Source organism: Aulonocara sp. 'chitande type north' Nkhata Bay, linkage group LG23, assembly GCF_057382095.1.
Source record: "Aulonocara sp. 'chitande type north' Nkhata Bay isolate Kocher_YH1m ecotype deep benthic linkage group LG23, A_spYH_male_GT1.1, whole genome shotgun sequence".
Classification (NCBI taxonomy): Eukaryota; Metazoa; Chordata; class Actinopteri; order Cichliformes; family Cichlidae; genus Aulonocara; species Aulonocara sp. 'chitande type north' Nkhata Bay.
In genome coordinates this window covers 29,974,676-29,997,091 of record NC_141365.1, presented here as the reverse complement: position 1 = coordinate 29,997,091, position 22,416 = coordinate 29,974,676, and the positions used below count along the sequence as shown (strand labels likewise).

Sequence of the window (22,416 nt, the reverse complement as noted above, 5' to 3'; positions counted from 1 at the left end):
TCCAGTCAACAAGCTGATGGATTAGACATAAACTGAGGACCAAATAGTCTTCACTGTATGGCAGCAGCATGCACAGTAATTAAAAAGCATACTAAAGGCAAAAAAAAAGAAAGAAAAAATGCAGGCTATAGAGGGGGAACCCAACCACAGGAGGATCAGGCTCACTTTTAACATGCAGTTACAGATATCTGGATTCTACAGTATGTCATCACAACAATAAGTGAAAGGCCTTCAGCCAGAGGAACAGCCATAAAACCCAAGTTTGACCATAAAAGGCCAGCAAACATCCACATGGGATTTTTTAGGCGGGCAATCCAAATCATGTTCCATTTTAACAGAGCTCATGCTGAGGCCTGCGCTAAGATTAGAAACAAGAGACAGATGGAGGAGGTGGGCAAAAATAGGGAAAAACCGGTGAAGCAGAGGAGGAAAAAGAGGAGAGTGACAAATACGACGAAGGTTAAGGAGCCACGGGTTAGATGCAAAAATGAGACAACCCTGTGCAAGATAGACCTTAAAAGGAGGAGGTGGAAGAGGAGGGAAGCTGACATATGGATTTGATTACAAGGCGATGATGTCATGTATGTATGTCAGGTAATCAGCCCCTGGGCTGTGTGTATTGTACACGCACGTGTGTGTTAGACAGCCCTCAAGTGTGCTGGGCAAGACCGGGCCTTGTCCGTGATGGCAGCAGAAACCACACTCAGTGGAGAGAGTGACTGTGTGTCTTTGTCTGACTTTGTCTGCTTCTGCTTCATGCAGCCAGTGGATCAGATCCTTAAACATATTGCTAGGGGGCAAAAAATGTGCACATGTGTTATTTGAAAAAAAACACACACTCTGCTTTATCTCTGGTTTCCATCTGGTTTGGACATTAATGGTTTTATCAGATTCATACCTTGTATATATATATATATATATATATATGCACAAATATGCACTCAGAAGCACTTCCCTGCTCCCCTGTTATCTGTGCAACGATTTACCAGCACTGGGAAACCTTACATTTAAAAGTAAATTGTCACAATATACCTACAGAGCAATTACCGCAAGCCTGTTAATTTCCCTTGTAGTGACAGCTTTAGATGAACTAAAAGTTAGCAGCTGCTGTTCAGGACGGGCCTCAACGGTCCAAGTTCGCCCAATAAAGTCACTGGATCCCCTCAACTGAATTCTGCTTACATACTTAAACTATAAGTTACACTTATTCATGCAATTTGGAAAAACCTAAACACCCACACCACCAATATCACCTATATTGGCCCTGTATTTAATTGTTATTGGATCAATACCAAAATTTGCAGTATTATGCACGGTATAGTGCAGTACAGCACTACTCTTTGAATCTAAAAAGAGGTCTGTGCAGTTGATTTTAAGCATGATACTGTGCACACAGTGAGCTGTACGAGTGCGTGGTGAGTTCATGGATCCACTTCTGCACCTAGAGAAAACGCTTCCCCTGTGTGTCTCCAGCTTTCAATGTAATTCAGTTAAATTTGATCTATATAGGGCCAAATCAGCCTCAAGGTGCATCATGTTGTAAGCTATTATGTGTATTATTATGTTTTAATGTGAGTGTCAATGGTTTTATCTTGTGTTTTCCCCTTTTGTTTCTGTACAGCACTTTGGGCAAACCTTCTGTTTTTAAATGTGCTGTATAAATAAATTGGATTTGGATTTAAATACAGTAATACAGAGAAAAGCTTTGCATTTGAAATCTAAGACAGATATTTTTGCATTTTTTTAGAACTGTGGCTACATTTCTCTGACTGTACCATCTTATATATGGTTGTAATTATGCACAGAGGGTGTGTGAGTGCAGGTGCATGGGTTTTTTTTTTTAATGGAATAGCAAAATGACTTGAGTCGATTCCCTCCCTGTCAAAGTTGCCCGTCCAGTTCATGTGGTCTGCTGCTGACCGTGGTTCAGGAGCTCTGTCACTTGCACAATTCTGTAGAGCTGTTCTTAGTCTTCAAATGCTTTGTGTAAATGTCATGTGTCTGACACACACTTATTATCACCCTGACATGATTTGTACTTCACTGTGATGTTATTCTCATTCTTTTCCCCCACAAATTTGAAGTAATTTTGCAGCATGTGCTTCGGAGTTGATAAAAGACTGATTTTGGTTATGCAGATCCATGTCCAAAGATAAACCACAATTCAGGAAGTCTACTAAGTTTCACCGTAAAATCATTTCAAGCTGCACCTAAATTTACAGAAGAAAAGAAAATGATCTTATGAAACAGGAACAAAAAAGGAACACACAATATCGTTAAATACTCTTTAAATAAAACATTGTTTTGCATAAATATATTTTTAAAAATCATCTGGTCCTTAGCAACATCTAAAATGATTTAAATCTAACCTGAGGTGTGAAACAGCATGTGGTAGATTTCACCATTTCATTGTATATTTAAACAAAATGAAGCTGAAATACAGAAGCAGTGTGAAAAGGTAAATACATCCCATCCTTCAGTAGCTTGTAGAGCCTACAAGCTCTTTGTCACTTTATCAGTCTGTTACATCATTGTAGGGGAATTTAGGCCCTCTCTTCTTTATAACATCACTTCATTTTCCACCACAGCATTTCAGTTAGGTTGAGTTCTGAACTTTGACTGGTCAGCTATTCGGTTGTAGATCCAGGACAGATGTCCTAGAATACTAGTCTAGAATACTTTGACATGCAGAAGAGTTCATGGTTGACTCAATGACTGCAAGGTGTCCAGGTCCCGTGGCTGCAAAACAAGCCCAAATCACCACACCTCCACTACCGTGCTTCAGACTATATAACACACTATATGAGACGCAGCTCTTGGGGTTTTTTGCAGTTACTCTGAGCATTGCACAGTCTGACTTTGGAGTGAATTTGCTGAGACATCCACTCCTGGAAAGGCTGACAGTTATCTTAAATGTTTTCTGCTACTTAATAATCTTTCTCATTATAGGATGATTTCAAATCGTTTGGAAATGGCCTCATAACCCTGCCCACATTTATGGGCAGCAATAACTGCTTTTCTAAGCTCACTGCTGATGTCTGTCCTTGGCATTGTGTTAACACACGCCTGAATGCTCCAGAGCAGCAAACTGCCCAAACTTGTTTTGTAGTTTATCTGAGGTCATATTAACTCATTTCAAGACCTGGTGATTAATGTTAGAACTCAAACTCGGTGTGCTTCCCTTTAACCACGTAAATAACAGAATCAGCCGATTTCATGTGACTTATGTGTCATGCATCTTTCCATCATTCCTTAACCAATACTTTTACACCTCAGCCAACTTCAAACTCTGAAAATAAGGCTTTACTTTTCCTCCACAGTACAATTCAACTGTTCTTGTTGTGATGACAAAGATGTATCATCCCCAGTCAGAATCACACCGGAAACCATGATAGTGTCAGTCTGAACAAAGCACTAGAAAGCAGGCCATCAGTCTTTCAGACCCACTAATGCTTCATGTACGAGATAAGCACATCATGTCTCATTCGTACACATCTGGAATTCTCACTAATACCAGGTCCAAAAGAACATGTTGAAATGGCGGAAGACCGTGCCTTGAGACTGGATGAGTTCAAAAAGCACACGTTGCTCATCCAAACCAAATCCCAAACCTTCATTCTTCTGTGTATAGTCAGCGCCATAGTCATTCCACTGAGGTTGCATAACACCTCTTCATCCCCACACTATTTGTCATTTGGCAGAGGCTTGTCACAGCAAACATGTTTGTGTGGCCCGCTCTTGTGTTTGATCCTTGACATCTGTTTCAAGTGTACAGTACTCAGGGCTCTGAATATGTCCTGATTTAGAAACAGGGTCTTATTTTGGATGACCGAATTGTTTGTTCCAAGAACAAACACTTTATTGCAGGGAAATGGGGAAAAACACATCGCTATAACAGATCGTGCTGATGGTAATCCATCACACTAAGTATTGCACTGTGCAGATTTTCAAAAGGTTGAAAAAAACAGCTCGTCTATGAAATGAGTGAAGACTTCAGTCTCAGAAAAGTAGGCAACGATGTCTTTCTGCTTGTGCTTTAGCTTCCCATCTCTTTGGTCTTTAGCTGTTGAGTAACATGTGACAATTCCCATACAGAAAGCTCTACCCAGTCCCTCTCTTTTTAGTTGGTGATATATAACCTGTTCAAGACACCAAACAAAATCACATTTTGTGTGTTTGCACAGGAACTTCCTGACCTGAAAGACATGCTATCTTTGGCTTCTACCAACACTCTTTGCACAGACTTGCTTTTCACACAGCCTCATTCATTGTCCTCCAACAACAGTCTCCTCCAATTGGTTAAAAAACACTGTGATTAATTGGATTTTTTTTTTAAACATAACTTGTTGGGCCACATGTTTTGAGTTTACTTCCTTTTAGGAATTCGTGAGTCGTGTCTGGCACCCGCTGCGACTCACGAACGTTGCTCCGTGCACTATTAATGAACAGACATAGACTCAGATTGTGTATGCTGGCATCCGCTGTATCGGCTAAATTGAATTTTGCTTGGAATACGCCACTGGACAAAGTTTGGGTTTTACATTTCCGGCCTTAAAGTTGTCCAGACTCTGATGAAAACGCTTCCTAGATGCTTGTGGCCTTGAACGCTAACTCAATTTCAATGTAAAAGCATCATTTCCAGTATTATTGTATGGTCAATGCACAATTACATCTTGTGATGCCAGAAATAAATGATAATACCGACTTTTCCTCATACTGCATAGCGTTCAGCTGACAGGAAGGGTCATAAAGTCAGATGGGCATGTAGATTGAACACTTGCGAGCCTTTAATCTGTATCCTGGTCATCAAGTAAGTTTAACATGGTCACATCTTTAACATATTAATCCTGCCCTACTGTCGCTTTAAATTTACCCAGAAAATCCAGTTCCTTCAGCTCAGTTGGCAGAGCTCGTAACATTTAGCAACAGTGACCTCAGCCATTGTGAAGCCATGACATATTGTATTTAGTGGGCAGGAGACAGGAAGACTCTTGCCCTCGTTATTCCCTTACACTGCTGGAATCACTTATAACTGCGACTGCCTGAAGCACGTACTCGTAGAACATGCTTTGTGTTTTTACAAACTGTTATGTAACTCATTTGCTGTCTGCCATGCATTGTCACCTTACACCGAGCATGAAACCTTGCCGTTCTCGCACCATGTTTGTCAGGAGCTAGTTATGTCACTCGCTGAAATGCTCCTGAAGTGTCACCACTCCTATTGTCTGGAATATACTGGGCACATTTATTCCCACGAAAAACTGGGAAACCTCACTTAAAGATTAAATTTGCGCCCCTCATGTGACAATAGGTGACACACTGTGGCTTCTGTCTTCAGTTAAAGGCTGAGAATTTTCAGAGTAAGGTGAGAACACCCCCGATGAAGAAAAAAATTAAGACTTTGGCGTTTTGAGCCAAACAATGCGCCACAGATAAAGACTGATGTGCGCTGACTTAAGCTGTGATTACATCACAGTGTGGAACGCCATTGTTTTGTTTGTGGAGCCATTAGCTTAAAGCCACTTTTCACCACACAGGTAAGATGTTTAACCACCCAACCGTTGCTTCAGACTTTCTCATAACCTGGCTCAGTCCAAAGGCAGAGCTCCAATGTGTAATCTTTATACTTTGGATTTTGAAAAGATAAATAAGCAAATAAGTTGTGAAAAATATGCTGGGAAGCAGATGTTGTTTGCTCCTGGGCCATGATGGCTGCTTTAGATTCTATGTTTCAGCCTCCAGATTCATATTTAATAAAAACACATGACCATAGTCACACAAGTTTATTTTACCAGAGAAAGTTGTTCTGATGTGTATGAGAGACATTTCTCCCCATACTCAGATCACTTGAAATACACCAGCCCACTAAGTGGGGGAAATTGTAATACTAACCCCCCCCCCCCCCCCCCCCTCCCCCATCATCAAAAGCAGGCCTAAAAACAGACAGATATCTAATTACATATCTAATCATCTTACTTAAGCCTTCTTTCTATTTCTGCAGGAGACTAAACAACAAATGATTGGATTATTAATTATTAATTGGCTATGACTCAAGTATATCTGCATCTCAATCTCAATATACTCTTGGTGCACAGAACAAAACTTCTACTAGCTCGCTCTAAATTTGTAAAATGTAAGCTTCTTACTTGTAAAGTAATCATTCTTATTTTGTTGTGCCATCAAACCACTATATCCACTGCAGACAAACCTACAGTGAGGGAAACTTAGTTTTTTAACCATTAAATAGTCCCACTTTTTGTCTGTATTTAATACAGTTTGCACACACAACACACACTGTTTTTATTAATGAGCTGCTTTTTTATTTTTACATATAAACTGAGCGAAATATGTTAATTTTAGAAAAGAAAAGTACATCAATACACTACTAACTTACTTATACTAGGCTATATGCAGTCATGATAAAATCTTGTATGCTAGCTAGCAGCAACCGTATTAGCATAGCTATTTTAGGAATGTAGCCAGAACAAATGTTCATGATACCCTACACTATGTTGGCTACCCTACCCTAGGTAACATAGGCAGCATATAAATCGAGCGCTCTAGTCTATCCTTATGCGCTGAAGGAGGAGGGTGCCAACAAGCACAGGACAACTATATGTGGAAGATGGTGACCAGTGCAGCTGCTGCAATTGAGGTTTTGCAGACATGTGACCACAAACCACACGATGTTAGCTTGTGTACCATTTTTGAAGTGTGAGAATCATGGTGACAATATAGGATCGAGTGAATAAGACCCCAGTCATGCAGGCCTACAGACCAGTCAGTGACCGCCTGGCACGTGTATTCCCCAACCAGTTGGTAAAAATCCTCCCAGTGATTGTTTTGGGTGCTGGGATATTGCTGCGGTTGTAGTTTGAGTGGAACTGACTGACTTCCCCAGCCACTCTCCAAGCTGTAGTGAAACTGTCCTAAGTCGGATGCAAGGCGAATCCAGTTTGTGTCACACTTTTTCAAGTTTATTACCGCTGAGCTTATAGTTATTATTCATAGAGAAATAACTACAGGAAATCTTAGCAATCCTCTAACAACAAAACCAATTACAGGAGGTTTTTGGTACTGCTTCTTTACCCAATGACAGCCAGCAATGCCCCAGAACTTCTGTAATCAGTTGGTGAATACACATTTTCCCCTAGCAACCGGTGATTGTATCATGTCCAACTATGCATCAGTTGCCCACATGATGTCACATGAGATACTTCAATAGCTCCACCCTTACTCATTGATAAGAAAAGCAGTAAGAGTTGGGTATGGAAGTACTTCGTGTTGTGGGTGGATGAATAAGGGGTGATAATTGATTTACAAAAAAGGCAATATGCAAATGATTCTTTTGTGCTTTTCAGACAAAGGAAAGAGATATTTCCAGCTTAGCGAAGCACCTAAAAAATGGCATCCAGATGTGTTCAATTCAGCATACAACAATATCCAAAATATTATCATTCTTATGCTGAAATACACAGGTTTATTTAAGATAGCTGGAACTGCTGTTGCGAAATCAACTTTGTTCCGTCAGCTCAGATGTTTGCAATGAATAACATTATATAAATGCTTATACTGACACAATGTACCAAACAAAAAACAAGACTTGTTTTGGCATCGTATTAGGTAAATCAAGCAAATCTACTCATATTGGTACAAAAAAAAAAATCTGGTTTCATAACATCCATAATTAATTAGTTTTAAACCTGCAGTCACCCCCCCCCCCCCCCCCCCCCCTTCAAAATTAGGTTCAAACGATCCTTTTCCTTTTCAACAGAATTCACAGAATCCCACTGAGCATGTGCGGAGAAATCATCGTTACTCCAGCCATTTCCTAACTGTACTAAATGAGGTAGTAAAAATGAGCTCTCTACTACTTTTACATCTGACATTTATGGAAAAAAGTAAATAGTGCTTAAAAGTTTAAAAAAAAGAAGACCTGGCTGACATAATGGGCCATGTTTGGTGAAAGAACAGGTCAGTACTTGGTAACTAAATCTGCCATTGTGTGGACAAAAACACTGCCTAGGGAGAAGAAACTACATTTTATGTTTTTTCATCACTCTAATATGCTTGAAACTAAATAGGTTTTAACTCGAATTTCCATAATACAGCATACTAACTGTGCTCACCGCTCCATGACACTAAACAGGTTCTGCTACTAGGTGGCTATAAGGGAAACACTCCCTGAGCTTAATCAGCATCACTAACAAACCTTTTGAGAGACTAAATGCCAGGGGATCTCTTAGGAGTGGGCTGTGTATACATTTCACAAAGATACAGTATGCGTTACAAGTCTTGTCATGTTCTCCAGCACTGGTCTCAGTTACAAATCCGCATCCAAGAATCTCTTATTAACTTTGCAAGCTGATTATTTTTTCCCCTCTTCTCCCTTGGCTGAAAAAATTAGTTAAGATGACAAGGCCCATAAGGACATACTGTAACTCGAACTCTTCATCTGTCCTCGCTTACTGTTCGGCCTCTAGAGCACTGACAGACTGTGCAGATATTTCACACATTACATACGACAAGGCATACCTTTTCCCTTCTTATTTTTTTTGTGCCACAACCTTTAGTTAAACAGTTACTCCAGCAGGCTTGCTCAAGCGCAGTTACACATGCGAGCAAGCACACCCCCTTCTTGTGAGCCTCTGCAATGCAAAGCTCCATATAAGGACATGTTGATGATGTAATGGTCCATAGGCAGGGAGCACATCCCTTATTGTTTGGTCTGACTGCAGGAATGCCCACATTACTGCTACTAAGAGTCTGAGAATCAGAGAGAGAGCGGGAGAGCCGAGAGCCCGGGTGTTGTACGGCAAGTTGATCATGAGCTTGTGGCAGTAAAGCTGGGAGAGAGAGCCGCTGGCACAGGTAGGCACACAAAACATTGCCTTTGAGGAGAAGAACTTTCAAAACTTTAAAAGAGCTGCTCCCTTGATGAGCCTGAACGCACACAGATTTTCAGACTTGCATCTTGTCATTCTGGTTGTTCTTTTAAATTATATTTTGTATAGTTACTGTAAGTTACATCTGAAATGTGTCTTCTTTAAAACAGCTGCATAGGAAAATTAAGACATTAGATTCTACTTAATTAGACACCATTGTGGGGGTTTTAATTCCCAAGTATCTTTTTGCATATTTGCTGAGAAATTCTTATAAAAGTTGAATGAATTTAATAGAAATGATCGGAAAGGAGCACTTAATATGACAACTAAAATATGTAGACTGTAAAATTAGGGAAATCTAAGGTAAGGTCCTAAATGTTCCTCGTTGCGTGCTATGTAAGTCAAATAATAAGCAGAAATTAGTACACAATGTACGCCTAATTGAATTACACACAAATATTTGGGTCCCATGTGTAACGACAAGAAAAATGACTGTGTGCGACTGAGTGCGTGTGCAATAGCAGATGGCATAGTTCTGTGATGATAGTAATAAGTATATTATATTAATTCAAGTCACACCAATTAAGAGTAGTGCCATTAACTGCATTGTATAAAACAGCAGCTGTGTTTAAAGTAAGTAAAACAGTTTTGGTGCTTAAGACCCGAATGTTTCAGGAGAGTCACATCCAGGTCTCTGTTTGGTTCACACCATGTTATTAATCATAATACCACTAGCAGGAAGTTAATAAATACCCGAACAACATATATCACGCGTTTTGATTGCACTCTGGGGGCATATCACTTGGCCTGTGCGGATTTTAAATACAGTCCGTGGACCTCATCAATCAGTGTCCTCCCTTTGAACTGTTGTCACACCAGCATCTGTTAAAGAAGGAGGAGATGTTCATGTATGTGCACAGGATATATTAGTCTATACATACATGACCTAATCGCTTGCGGTGAGGAAATGGCACAGCAACCCGCAGAGGAGGTGCAGCGGCACTTTACACACAGCGGGTGAGCCACAGTTTCCAGCATAAAAACAGAGGGAAGCCCTCGGCAAAGCTGTAATGTGTGCTAGTGTGTCTCCCATATGGACTTGGCTGAGAGTTCCCGACTGGATGTTTCCTTTTCTTTGAGTGCATTCATGTTATCGTACATTTGAGAGAAAAGGAAAATATAATATAACATTAAGATATCCACTCAAGGACCCTAACACACTAAATCACTCAGCACGACTTGTTTTTCCATGACATTTAACGACTGACAGTGGTGACTATGCATCTGTCTTCCTGGGGAAACCGCTCTGAATGAGATTAGTACCTGATGCAAAGTTTGCACATGCTGCTCCATGAGTGGTAATAGTGATAGCTGTTAAACTGTTCTTTTTTCAAGAATCACAGATCTCTGCGTAAAGGAGCTACACTCTTGCAATGCTGAAAATGTAACGTGATGGGGTTCAAAATGTGGCCCTGAAAATGCAACACACATAGTAAATTAGATGGTGACAGCAGGTAGGTTGAGCTACTAACCATCATTTAAAAGTTTGATTGTACTTCCTTTAGGTGCCACCTGAGGTTGGCTCCAGAAAGGAGTCAATCGTGGAAGGCTCCCATTTTAAAATGGAAGACCAAAGCATTAGAAAACATGTTTTCAACTTTGACCAAAAAAAGAGGAAAAAGAAAAAAGGTTTTGGCCTCTATGGATAGTTTCCCCCTCTCATAACAACTCTAAGTGGGATAATTTTTTTAATAACTTATCCAGCTGGACAATTGAGCTTCCCTGACACAGGTAGTTGAAGCTGATCGGAGTCTGCTAAGCCTCATCCACTACTTTGAGTCATTAAACTGGACCCCTTCACTGTATGTATGTTGCATTTTAATAAATTATCTGACTAATATTAGATTATTATGGTATAGGCCATCCAAAAAGTTTGTCCTTCAGATGTGCTGAGGGAAATTCTACTACTCTATTATTTCTAACTACACTAATTACACTAATTAACTGATATGGGTCTGTTGTGTTGCACTTTGTGAATGCAGCTTGCTAACCAAGCTAGCTAGTATTAGCTGCTAACTTAGCCATCCACCCTTTTATCAATAAAAGCTAACGTCTGGCTTGAAAAACAGCTTTGGCTAATATGGTAACGTTGACAGCTCAAGGTGTGGAACAATGGGTGACATCACGATAGATAAGTCCATCGTATTTTTTTTCACCAAGTGTCACTATGTCTGTTTTTGCCGCATCCATGCAACATGCAGTGTGCTCTAAATTATATCTAACAACCCAAAATGGTCTCAGATGTTGCTCTGTTGGCCAATTACATTCATCTCTCTGTGTGTCCCTGATGAGAAGAAGTCCGGGAACAAATTATCTGATTTAAAGATTTTTTTCTGTACCACAGAGTACATCAGGCACAGAGTAATATAGTCCTACAAAGGAGGTAGAATTTGTCTTTAGTGATGCAAAGTTCTCTTGCATGCAGTAATTTGGATTAATATCCATTTCAGGACTTTTTTTTAACATGTTTTTTTTTTTTTAAGCCAGAGTGACAGAGTTTCCAGTAATACTAGGGAACAAAGTATGTTGATCTTTCTATTTTCGCCGATGACATCACTAGGAAAACAGTGGGGACAGAGATAAGAGATTAAATAAATAGTGATTACAAACTGGTTTGAAAAGGACATGTCTGCCTGCTGTAGAGGAGTTTTGCTTTGCAGCTTTTCACACGCATAATCTAATCAAAGAAAAAGCAACCTTTCAGCACATGCATGGCTCCTGATGAGGCGATAAGTATTTTGATGACACCACTGGCAAGCACTTTGTAGTCCTGGGCATGATTTGCAATCAACATGTGTAGGAGACAGGATTAAAAACAAGAGCAAGCTATGTTGATAAAACCCAGACAGAAAAGTGCAAGTCCTTGGGGCTATCAGATTCCTTGAAATGAAAAAGCATGATTGGAGATTTGTTTAATACACTGTTGAACACCATGTCACCTAATAACCCCAGCATAGCAGCCATATCAATCCTCTATATGCAAAAATCAAAGTAGTTTATTCAAGACATAAATCATTTTTTTAAAACTGACATACGTGTAAGTGTGTATTAATATATACCTCCATATAACTTCAACTTTTTCATGTAATTTCACCAGAATAGATCAAAATGTGTAGATTGTCTCTGTTTTAAGTTAAACTGGAATATAAGTAGTAAAAGTGAATAGAGCTTTTGTAGTTGTTTAAATGTAATTGACTGAAGTTTAAAGTAATATACCGGGGAACCTTTCCAAAAAAATGGTACTAAAGTATAATAGCTGAGTAAATATACTTTGAGTTTACCATGAAAAGCTAAACTATAAAGGATGATGCAATCTTGTGTTGTGTGATACTATAAATTTTGGTATCGCTCGGATACCAAATACAGGGTGAGTATCGCTGATACCAATACCGATACCGATAGAGCAGGGTGTCATGATTTATGAGATGAATCTTCATCAGTTTCCAAATGATTAACATATGTTAATGATCAATAAATCACTGTGACTTTTACTTTCTACAATAATTAGTTTGCACAAGAAAACACACTTTTAAGCTTTTCATGCATTTGAAACTGGGTGTTTTTGGCACCTTGTGCCTGTCTCTGAAGCGCTTTGGGTCACCTTCTGTTGTTTAAATGTGCTATAAGCAAATAAAACATGAGAAACAGAAAGGTTCAGACAATTTTCACAGTGCATGTTAGAGTTATATTTATATAAAGTATCAACCCTGGCGCTTCAGTATCGATACGATACCGATACCAGCGTTGCTATCTATATTTGGATTGATCTAACCACCTCTAGTTCAATGCTCTACTCTGACTATACCCAATATTAGAATGGTACATCTTTATTAGAAAATTTCAACATAATTTACTATAAATAAGTTTATTTTTACTTGTCCATAAAAAGATTTCCTCCCATAATGCATTACAACCACACTAATAATTAGGTCTTATTCTTAATCATGCAAATTTATATGTACTTTATTGGGTGTTTTTCTGTGTAATAGCAGCACATGGATCTAGTTACATGTGTCCCCCTAAATCCAACTGCCCTTTAGCAGCTACTGAAGAAAGAAATGCCATACTGCTGTAGAAGTGACCCACCCTACTGTACCTCACTTACATCATGGCCCACAACCCAAGTGTACATGTGGAATTTGTGTGTGTGTGTGGGGGGGGTCTTCTGAATAAACTCTGCGGAGCTGTAATTGCTTTTGGAAGCAGGGGGAATTCCTTTAAAAGTATAAGAAAAAAAAAGCAGGGTGGGTAGGTGGTGGTGGGTTTAGTGAGGGGGAGGAGGGTTGGTAGTAGAGGAACCCCTTAATTAAAGGATTGTTCCATGCCAGTGGGCCATCTGTGTGGAAACGCCTGGCAGACGCACACACAGCAGTCATAACATATTTTCTCCAGGGGCTGTAGGCACTTTGGTGATGCATGCATGTGCCAGACGCCTTGACCCGGGCTGCACACTGTACTTAAGGGACTACAGCTGCATCACATGGCAAACATATTCTATAGTATAAAAATATGGGATTTCATTAGTTGTGGAAATATAAATATTACATATGCTACCCTGTCGGGTCTTGTTATTTTTCTTAAACAGACTGCTTCTGATTTTATTTTATTTTTGTCAGTTTGTCAGCTGTGACAGACATTAAAAAAGTTTACATTCTAAAGTGTTTCTCATTTTTGCTTGAATCCTGATTTCCTGATTTGCTCTTGTGCAATGATGCAGTTATTTCCTTCTATGAGCTAACAATCAGGCCTCAGATTTAGATTATAAGTGGGTCACAGACATATTTTATTGTGCTTGCAATATGTCATGTTGTCCAGTCAGATGATCACTTTCAGAGGTCAGCATTTGGCTGTGTGTCTCTTTTCTGACAGGGGACGTAGGTCTTATGCTACCACCTCACCCACTGTGGAAACCTTCGGAAATTCACTGATTGTTAAACTTAAGACCCACTATTTAGAGCAGGAACTCAGGTTTCCAAAGCATATGAGAATTAGCTGGCACTGAGGGAACAAAAATGAACCAAAGGTATTTCAGAACATAAAGTGATGCTTTTTTTATTATGTGTTAAACTTTCCATGACATAAGAACTTTATTCCTCCTTTGAAATGCTGGGAAAATAACAGTGTTTATGATGTGTCAGAGCTTGGAGAGCTGGACTGTATGGATAACAACAGTGAGGGTGTAGAGTTCCTTTAGGGGTTTTCTTATATAATATTAGTGGATAAACAGGATTAGCATTTTAGATATTTAGGTTTAGGATGCTCTATTTTTACCCTCTATGGAAGACTTAAGCTGCCAAAAAATAAATAAATAATAATTGAGAAATTATCAAAAGATAACAAAATACAAAGGTAAATATTAAAAGGAAATATCAACCTATATACGGTTTGAAAAATTAATTAACGCCTATTTTTACATTTTCTATATTTTGTGCTTTTTAATTAAATAACGTACTTTTGTCAGGAAAAAAGCTAACTAATCAAATTCCTAAAAATCATGTTCCTTTTTTTCTTTCCTTTTATTACAGGTTAAAGCTGTTAATTGATCAGGAAAAGGCCTACCAAGAACGCAAAGACGAAGAAAACAACAAAAAGGTGGCAAGCCTCAAGGAGGAGCTGACAAAACTCAAATCGTTTGCATTGATGGTTGTGGATGAACAGCAGCGTCTTACCGAGCAGCTGAATCAACAGACAGCTAAAGTTCAAGAACTGAGTGCCAGTTCTTCACAAGCCCAGGAAGAGCTGAGCTCAGCTAATGCTCGTCTGCAGGAAGAGGAGCAAAAGGTCTGTCGCTTGGAGGCTGAGCTGCGTGACCAAGCCAGTCGATACCATCAGGAACAGGAAGCCATGACTGCCAAATTAACCAGTGAGGATGCCCAAAACAGGCAGCTGCGTCAGAAGCTTTCAGCTCTCAGCAGGCAGCTTGATGAGCTGGAGGAGACCAATAAAACCCTGCGCAGGGCTGAAGAGGAACTGCAAGAGCTGAGAGACAAAATTAGCCGCGGTGAGTGTGGAAACTCTGGCCTCATGTCAGAGCTTGAAGAGTTACGAAAACGGGTACTTGAAATGGAGGGAAAGGATGAAGAGCTGATCAGAATGGAGGACCAATGCAGGGACCTCAACAAAAAACTGGAGAAAGAGGCCAGCCAAAACCGGTGCCTGAAAGCTGAAGTGGACAAACTGAATCAGAGAATCATGGACTTGGAGAAACTAGAGGATGCATTCAGTAAGAGCAAACAAGAATGCAGCTCACTGAAAAGCAACTTGGAGAAAGAGAGGTCGGTGTCAAAGGTTCTGACCAGTGAGTTGGAAGTCCTCAAAGTCAGAGTCAAAGAACTGGAGGCTGCTGAAAGCCAGCTGGGAAAGACAGAGCTGACTCTGAAGGAAGATCTCACCAAGCTAAAGACTCTCACAGTGATGCTGGTGGATGAGAGAAAGGCAATGGCAGAGAAGCTGAAGCAAATGGAGAACAAAGTCCAGAACAGCACAGGCAAACTGCAGGCTGAACAGGACAGAGTTACATCAGTTACAGAGAAGCTTATTGACGAAAGCAAGAAAGCACTGAGATCAAAGGCTGAGCTTGAGGAGAAAATCTGCAGTGTTACAAAGGAAAAGGATGACTTGAAGGCCAGGTTAAGAGCTGAGGAGGAGAAGAGTAACGATTTGGAGTCTAAAATAAGCTTGATGAAGAAAAGATTGCAATCACTTGAGACAATAGAGAGAGAATACCTGAGAAACAAGGCTAAAGAGGAGAATATCAAAACGCCAATTGCTAACCGCTTCCAGCAAGAAGACAACAAAGTAAAAGATTTGACCCAGGAAGTCGAACGCCTCCGACGCAAGTTAAAAGACATGAAAGTGGTGGAAGGCGAATCATTAAAAACAGAGGCGTTTGAATCGCTGGAGAAAAGATTTAACAACGAGCAAGAAAAAGCTAAAGCCTTGATGGAAGAGCTGGAAGTATCTAGAAAAGAGCTTTCAAAGTACCAGCTGGTTGAAAAGAAAGAGTGCAACCAAGAGCACGTCCTTTACAAACGCCTTAAGGAAGAGGAGGCCAAGTCCAGCCATTTGACCAGAGAGGTGGCAGCTCTGAAAGAGAAGATTCATGAATACATGGGAACAGAAGAGTCCATTTGCCGCATGAAAACTGACCACTCGACACTGCAGAGAAAACTGACCCAGCAGGAAGTCAGAAACAAAGAACTGGCCAGAGAAATGGAGACGCTCACTCGAGAGCTGGAAAGATACCGACGGTTCAGCAAAAGCCTTCGCCCAGGAATGAACGGCAGGCGCTTTTCAGACCTGCATGTTTCCACTAAGGAGGTTCAGACAGACCCACTTGATTTCATGTCTCCCAACTGCAAGGGTATGCCACCGCTGGAACGTGCAGTGGTGAACGGCAAGCTGTACGACGAGAACGAACCAGAAGAAAATGCTAATTACAGCAATGAGCTGCAGCTCACCAAATGTAGCCCCTCGATTATCAATAATGTAAATAATCTTAACAACAACCTGAAAAGAGCACGAGGCCCACTCCTTAAGAACAAAGACGCTCCTCATCAGGTCAATGGAAAAATGCACCCGCGGCAGAATGGCAGCCATGTTCAGCCTGGAGACGTCGTGCTGACCCACAGTCCTGGGCAACCTCTGCATATTAAAGTGACACCTGACCACGGACACAACACTGCAACGCTAGAGATCACCAGTCCAACCACAGAAAACACCCAGTCATTCACCAGCACTGCTGTCATACCCACAAGCGGGGGTCCACCCAAACAAAGAATTACCATCATCCAGAATGCATCTATATCCCCTAATGCAAAATCCATTTCCCCAACAGCAAAATCTAAGAGCTCCTCTGTGTCTGATGAGCCATGTTCACCAGATAGGGCCCTGTCACCTTTTACTATGGCTACATACTCCAGAGCGATGACCCCAGACTCCTGTGGCTCTGTAACCCCAGACAGAGCCATGTCACCAATACAAATAGTATCAGTGATGACAGGCACCCCCGACCGCTCCTTATCCACGGAGCCAGTCGAGGTTGTTGGAGGACACGCCGTCTTCCGCGTGACCCCCGAAAGGCAGAACAGCTGGCAGGTCCAGAGGTCCCCCAGCTTGGGGCCCAACGTCATCACCACAGAGGACAACAAAATCCACATTCACTTAGGGAGCCCATTCATTCAGGGCATCAGCACTTCGTCCCAAACGCAGAGTCCATGCCACACGCCTGGACTTCCGGAACAAAGGACTCAGGTGCTTGCAAACTGCAGTTCTCCTACTGTCAAAGCCAACAGCAAAATCACAAGTAGCATCATGATTAAGCCCACCTCCACCCCAATCCAAAGGCCATCACAAATTACAGTAAGTAATGCCTACGACTGACCTGATAACCCCCAAAACCTTCCATCCCATCCTGCCCATAAGATACCTCTTATACCCCAACTCTATACCCTAAAAAACGTCTGATTTGCTTCATTTTTGAGCTTAAACAGTTGAATGTTTTACTTTTCATTTTTGTTGGTTTGCTTGGTTCTGTGTGATAAAGTTCAAACAACTGTGTGCCTGCATGAAAAAAATAAAGCACTAGAACTTGAATTAATCTGACATAACACAAGGTTTTAACTTAAGTGCACTTACTGTATTGTACTCAGTGGCACATTTGCCATGTAGTCAGACTATTCACACTGATGTATCATACCAATTTTTATACTTCATACTCCACATACTGCATTATTATTAAGTTGTTTGCTTTCCTGAGAATTAAAGTGTGCAAAAAGAAGTATGTTTTAGTTTGTCATCCATGCTTGCCGATTTCATTTATTCACTAAATCCAGCATGTTTTGAATTTTTTCTTTTTAAAAATACATATAATGTGGGAATATGCCAATAGATTAAAATCAGCTCTTTGATTTGATTTGTGCTGCATGCACTGTAACGTTTTAACACTTAAAGACTTGAATCCAGTGAGTCAAAGTCAAAATGTCTGCAGATCACTTTCCGTTAGACTCAAGTGGAAGATTTTTCAGAATAAAAAACACAGTGCTTATGTTTGACCAGATGACACAAACGCAAAGTCAAAAACCCCTCAGGGATTCTCACATGGTTGAGTTAAAATCATAAGCTGATGTCATAGTTTCTTCTTCGGGACACAGAAACCCAGTAACTGAGAAAGAAAACCACAGTTGTGTGAACTTGGGAGTTCTCTTAAATGACATAATGGAAACTCTGCTTAAAACCTTTAAACCTTAGTGCAGCACACCGTAAAGCTGCTGTGGAAGGTGAGTCTTGTACTTTTAAAAATGCAACAGCCGCAGTTGTTCTTCAGCAGTGGTTTTTCAAACATAACTGAAACAATCTTACATATTCACTGGACCATGAAAACTTTTAGCATCAATCGTGTATGCAGCACTGCAAAGGGTACCTGCTGGATTACATCAGTGATTTCAAACCAGGGTCAACAGCACAAGAAAGCCTGCGGGTGTATGTGCAGAGACAATGTATTACGTGGGAAGACTGAATGCACCTGAATAGGTATGAATAGAAGCATTAAAACTCATATGACCGTAAAGGATAAACAGTACAAACAGAAACCCAAAAGCAATAAATACATCATATACAGATGAGGATTAGGTCCACTGAGAAAAAAAATGTAGGGAGTCATGACTTTTCTTTTTCTCTGAAAAAACACAACACAAAACTTTATATATAGTTTTAATTATAGATGAATATAAAAGGGACATAAATGTGAACAAATACTTCACATATAAAGATCAATACTCTGCATCTAATTGGAGCTGTAGCCTAAAGTAATGGCTTATTGTTACTAATAAGCTAACTATAACTCCTAAATGGTCAGATGAAAGCAGTGGCTAACGGTAAACATAGCTGACACTCAGATGAAACTGGCCTAAACAATGATAGTTCAACTGGCTGAAAACTTATTTTAACAACATACATTTTTATATAATTAAATGTGAAAACAAGATATGTTTAAACTCGATTTAAATGAATAGATCTCAATAGATGATGATGTGATGCTGGCTTGAAAAAGGTTGGGAACATTTCAATCTCACATGAGGGTCAGAGTAAAGAGAAGATGATGGAAAAGGGCAGAATGAGAAGGAGACGGAAGACCCTTGTGGCAGTCCTTACAGGGAGCAGTTGAAAGAAGATGTAAAGTACAATTCTGAAAAAAATCTAAAAAAAGAAATCTGGAAAATTATCTACTGCAAATTTAGGGTAAACTATGACGAGCAATGTTTTTTTTTTTTTTTAAAGATTACAACAATACAAAAACTTTACATAATAACAGTATAAGTTGTCCGACATAGTGCAAAAGATATAGTAATATAATCATAACTTATACATATTAAAACTATTTTAATATTCTCTTAAGTAGTAAAGAAAAACAAACAAAAAAATAAAATAAAAAAAAGACCACAGTATGTCTAGGTTATCTGAGGTAGTCCTGTGCTTAGAAGTTGGTATGGCTGCCCATACCAGGAGGTAAACTTTTCTCAGACTTAATCTGGGACTGTAAGAGAAACAACAGTTTTTAGACACAAACAATAGCATTATCTTACTAAGTTAACATCTGCCTATATATGTTACAAATGGGCAGGACTGAAAATATAGCTCTAACTGCTAGCCGCTACTCTCAATTCAATTCAATTCAATTCAATTTTATTTATATAGCGCCAAATCACAACAAAAGTCGCCTCAAGGCGCTTCATAGATACAGAGAAAAACCCAACAATCATATGACCCCCTATGAGCAAGCACTTTGGCGACAGTGGGAAGGAAAAACTCCCTTTTAACAGGAAGAAACCTCCGGCAGAACCAGGCTCAGGGAGGGGCGGCCATCTGCTGCGACCGGTTGGGGTGAGAGAAGGAAGACAGGATAAAGACATGCTGTGGAAGAGAGACAGAGGTTAATAACAGATATGATTCTCTGATCCTCACAGCTAATGTGGCTATTAGGCAACTGCTAATAGTTAAACAGGTAATGCTAACATGCCATTGACCAGGTTAACGTTTAGGATAATTGTTAAATACTTCAACATCGTTGAACAAAATTACTTATAAAGAGCCAGATTAACTAAACGGGGTAACTAGATTGTTAGTGCAAAGTGTCTTTAGTTTTAGTTTTATAAAAGTTGTGCTGTGTTCAAAATACAGGCGCAGGTATTTAATTTCAATATGAAGCACAAAAAAATTGAATAAAAAATAAAAGACATCCTTTTTGTTAGTATTCAATATCGGCACAATTAGCGGTAAATTACGGATCACAGTCCAATTTAAATATTCTCCTCCTTATACTTTGTCTGTCACAAAAATCTGTGAGTTTACACCTCATACCTTCTCATGGTGCTCTTGTTGGAAATACCAACACATCACTTGTTTTTTTTTTTTTACCTAAAACCCAGTTTGCACTGGTTCAGTGTTTTCATGAATCTGGCCCAAAAATGTTCAGTGAACAAAAACTACTGTAGCTGCTCCTGAGTGGAGGCCCTTTGTTGTGCCTACCTGTATGCAGCGGTGTTGTATGAAGTTGGGTGTGAACTGTAGGAGGTGAAGACAGCACTGCTGCTCACTACTTTGAGAGGAAGACGCACCCACCTCTAAGCACTGGGACCAGAGGGCACTGCACTAAAAGTGGACTATGTTCATCCAAACATGCGGCGTGACAAAGAAAATCCTAAAACTTTTAAAGTGGTGGAAATAGAGGGAAAAAAAATGCCTTTATTTCCCAATGTTATGAGCATAGCAACTGAATAATGCACTCCAGGAAACATACTGTAAACATCACAAAACCCCTTCAGAAAACCTGATACTGTGTTTGGGTCACAGGAACACAAACGTATTCGTTGAAAGTTCTTTTTACCGAGCGTGCCTTTGACTGGGTAGAAAACCAAAACGTTTATTTTCTTTTCTCCCATGAATCACGTCCTTTGAGATGAGTCATCTGTATAGCCTGCAAATGTTTTCTATGTATATGCATTCTTCCACATGGACTGAAAATGTTACCTCGTACGTGCGTTTCACTTCACGTTAAATCTGTACCAAAGGTCAGAACTGGATGGTCGGGGAGGGGAGGTTGATTGAAAGGCAAGAATGAAAGGATGCAAGAGGAAAAGGTAATTCATTTCATGTCTTAAGGAAAAGATAATGAACGCCTCAGATGGGCTTTCCTCATCGCAGTGGCATTTTATGTACGCATGAACCTAAAACTAGAATTACATCATACGATTGGCTTGTTTAAAATCAAACACACACAAAGAATCGTAATTATTTTACTCTGTATTTCCAGCTGGATCAAAGCCACCAGATCCATACTTTAATTGTTAGGTGATTCACACCTTTGTTAACAAGTAGGGCAACAAATTAAGTGTTGTAAGAGGTAGAAAGACAAATTTGAGAAAGTTCATTGCTCTTCTTTCCATCCCCGAGCCTTCCTCTTTACCCAAAGTCTTACATTTTACCAATAACCATTAAAAACTAATACACTTTAATGAATTACAAACTCATACTTTGATTTTTCATGGAGCGAGGCAAGTGCTGCAGGAAAACTGTTGAACCTGACCCAAAGGCAGACGAGCTGGTGTGGCAACGAGGCGATGATTAAATCAAGCATTAAATCCAATGAGTGAGAAGGAGCGCAGCTGTGGAAACCAGATCCAAAGCTCGCCTGGGTGTGATGAAACGATGCAGGGGCTAAACAAGATGCTATTCATTAGACCTCTCCTTGAGAAAAGCATCCAGCAGCTGGGATTACTGTCTGCGACCTTAATTACCCCCTGACTCACTTTAAACTTATTCGATTCATAAAACTCATCTGGTTCAGCCAAGGAAGACAGATCTGTGCACGGTATCCCAGCCAGACTGGGAGAATGAGTATCATGTGACACACTGGAAGGCTATTTCATTTAAAAGCCTGCAGCAATGCTCCCTTCTGCTGGGCGAGAGCGAAGCTGTAATCACACTAAGCTCACAATGATACTGCTGATTAAGAGCAGAGTTGTTCAGGGGTGAAAGAAAACATCAAAAATGCCAGACATCCTGATGTGACTTTTGAACAATCAGCTACTGATATCAATCAGCCAGGGACAGGAAAATTGAACGATTACCACGGCGCGAACAAAGAGAGCAGATCTCCGTGCTTTAGCCCACCTTGACCCTTAATAAACAGCAGTACTGGGGTTTTGTCTAAACAAAAGGCTTCGTGAGTGTGAGAGTGCAGACATTGTGAAAGCAAGCCTCTCTCCCACCGCAACGCAAGCACCAAAACAAACCTCGTGTTTGGTTGCCACAGAAACAGCTGTGCCGGTGCAGAGTGTGGGGCAGAGGAGGAAGTACTCAGCTGAACTCCTGCTGTACCGCTGATATATGAGAGGACAAAGCCGCACATTAAGGTCTCTCTCCATGTAAAATCAACAGCACTCCCATGACGTGGGTCAGATTTTCTGGACCA

General features: G+C 40.2%; 1 protein-coding gene across 2 annotated transcripts in view; it reads left to right on the top strand.

Annotated features, from left to right (window-relative positions):
• Window positions 1-22,416, top strand: part of filip1l (filamin A interacting protein 1-like) — a 110,408-nt gene that overhangs the window by 79,394 nt on the left and 8,598 nt on the right. Inside the window, exon 5 of one of the 2 annotated variants that reach the window (XM_086282266.1) lies at window positions 14,471-17,306. In XM_086282266.1, coding sequence (XP_086138392.1) covers window positions 14,471-17,306 — 2,836 coding nt within the window. Of the gene's footprint in view, window positions 1-14,470; window positions 20,936-22,416 lie in introns of those variants that run through there. The other variant, XM_086282265.1, reaches the window with a different exon arrangement.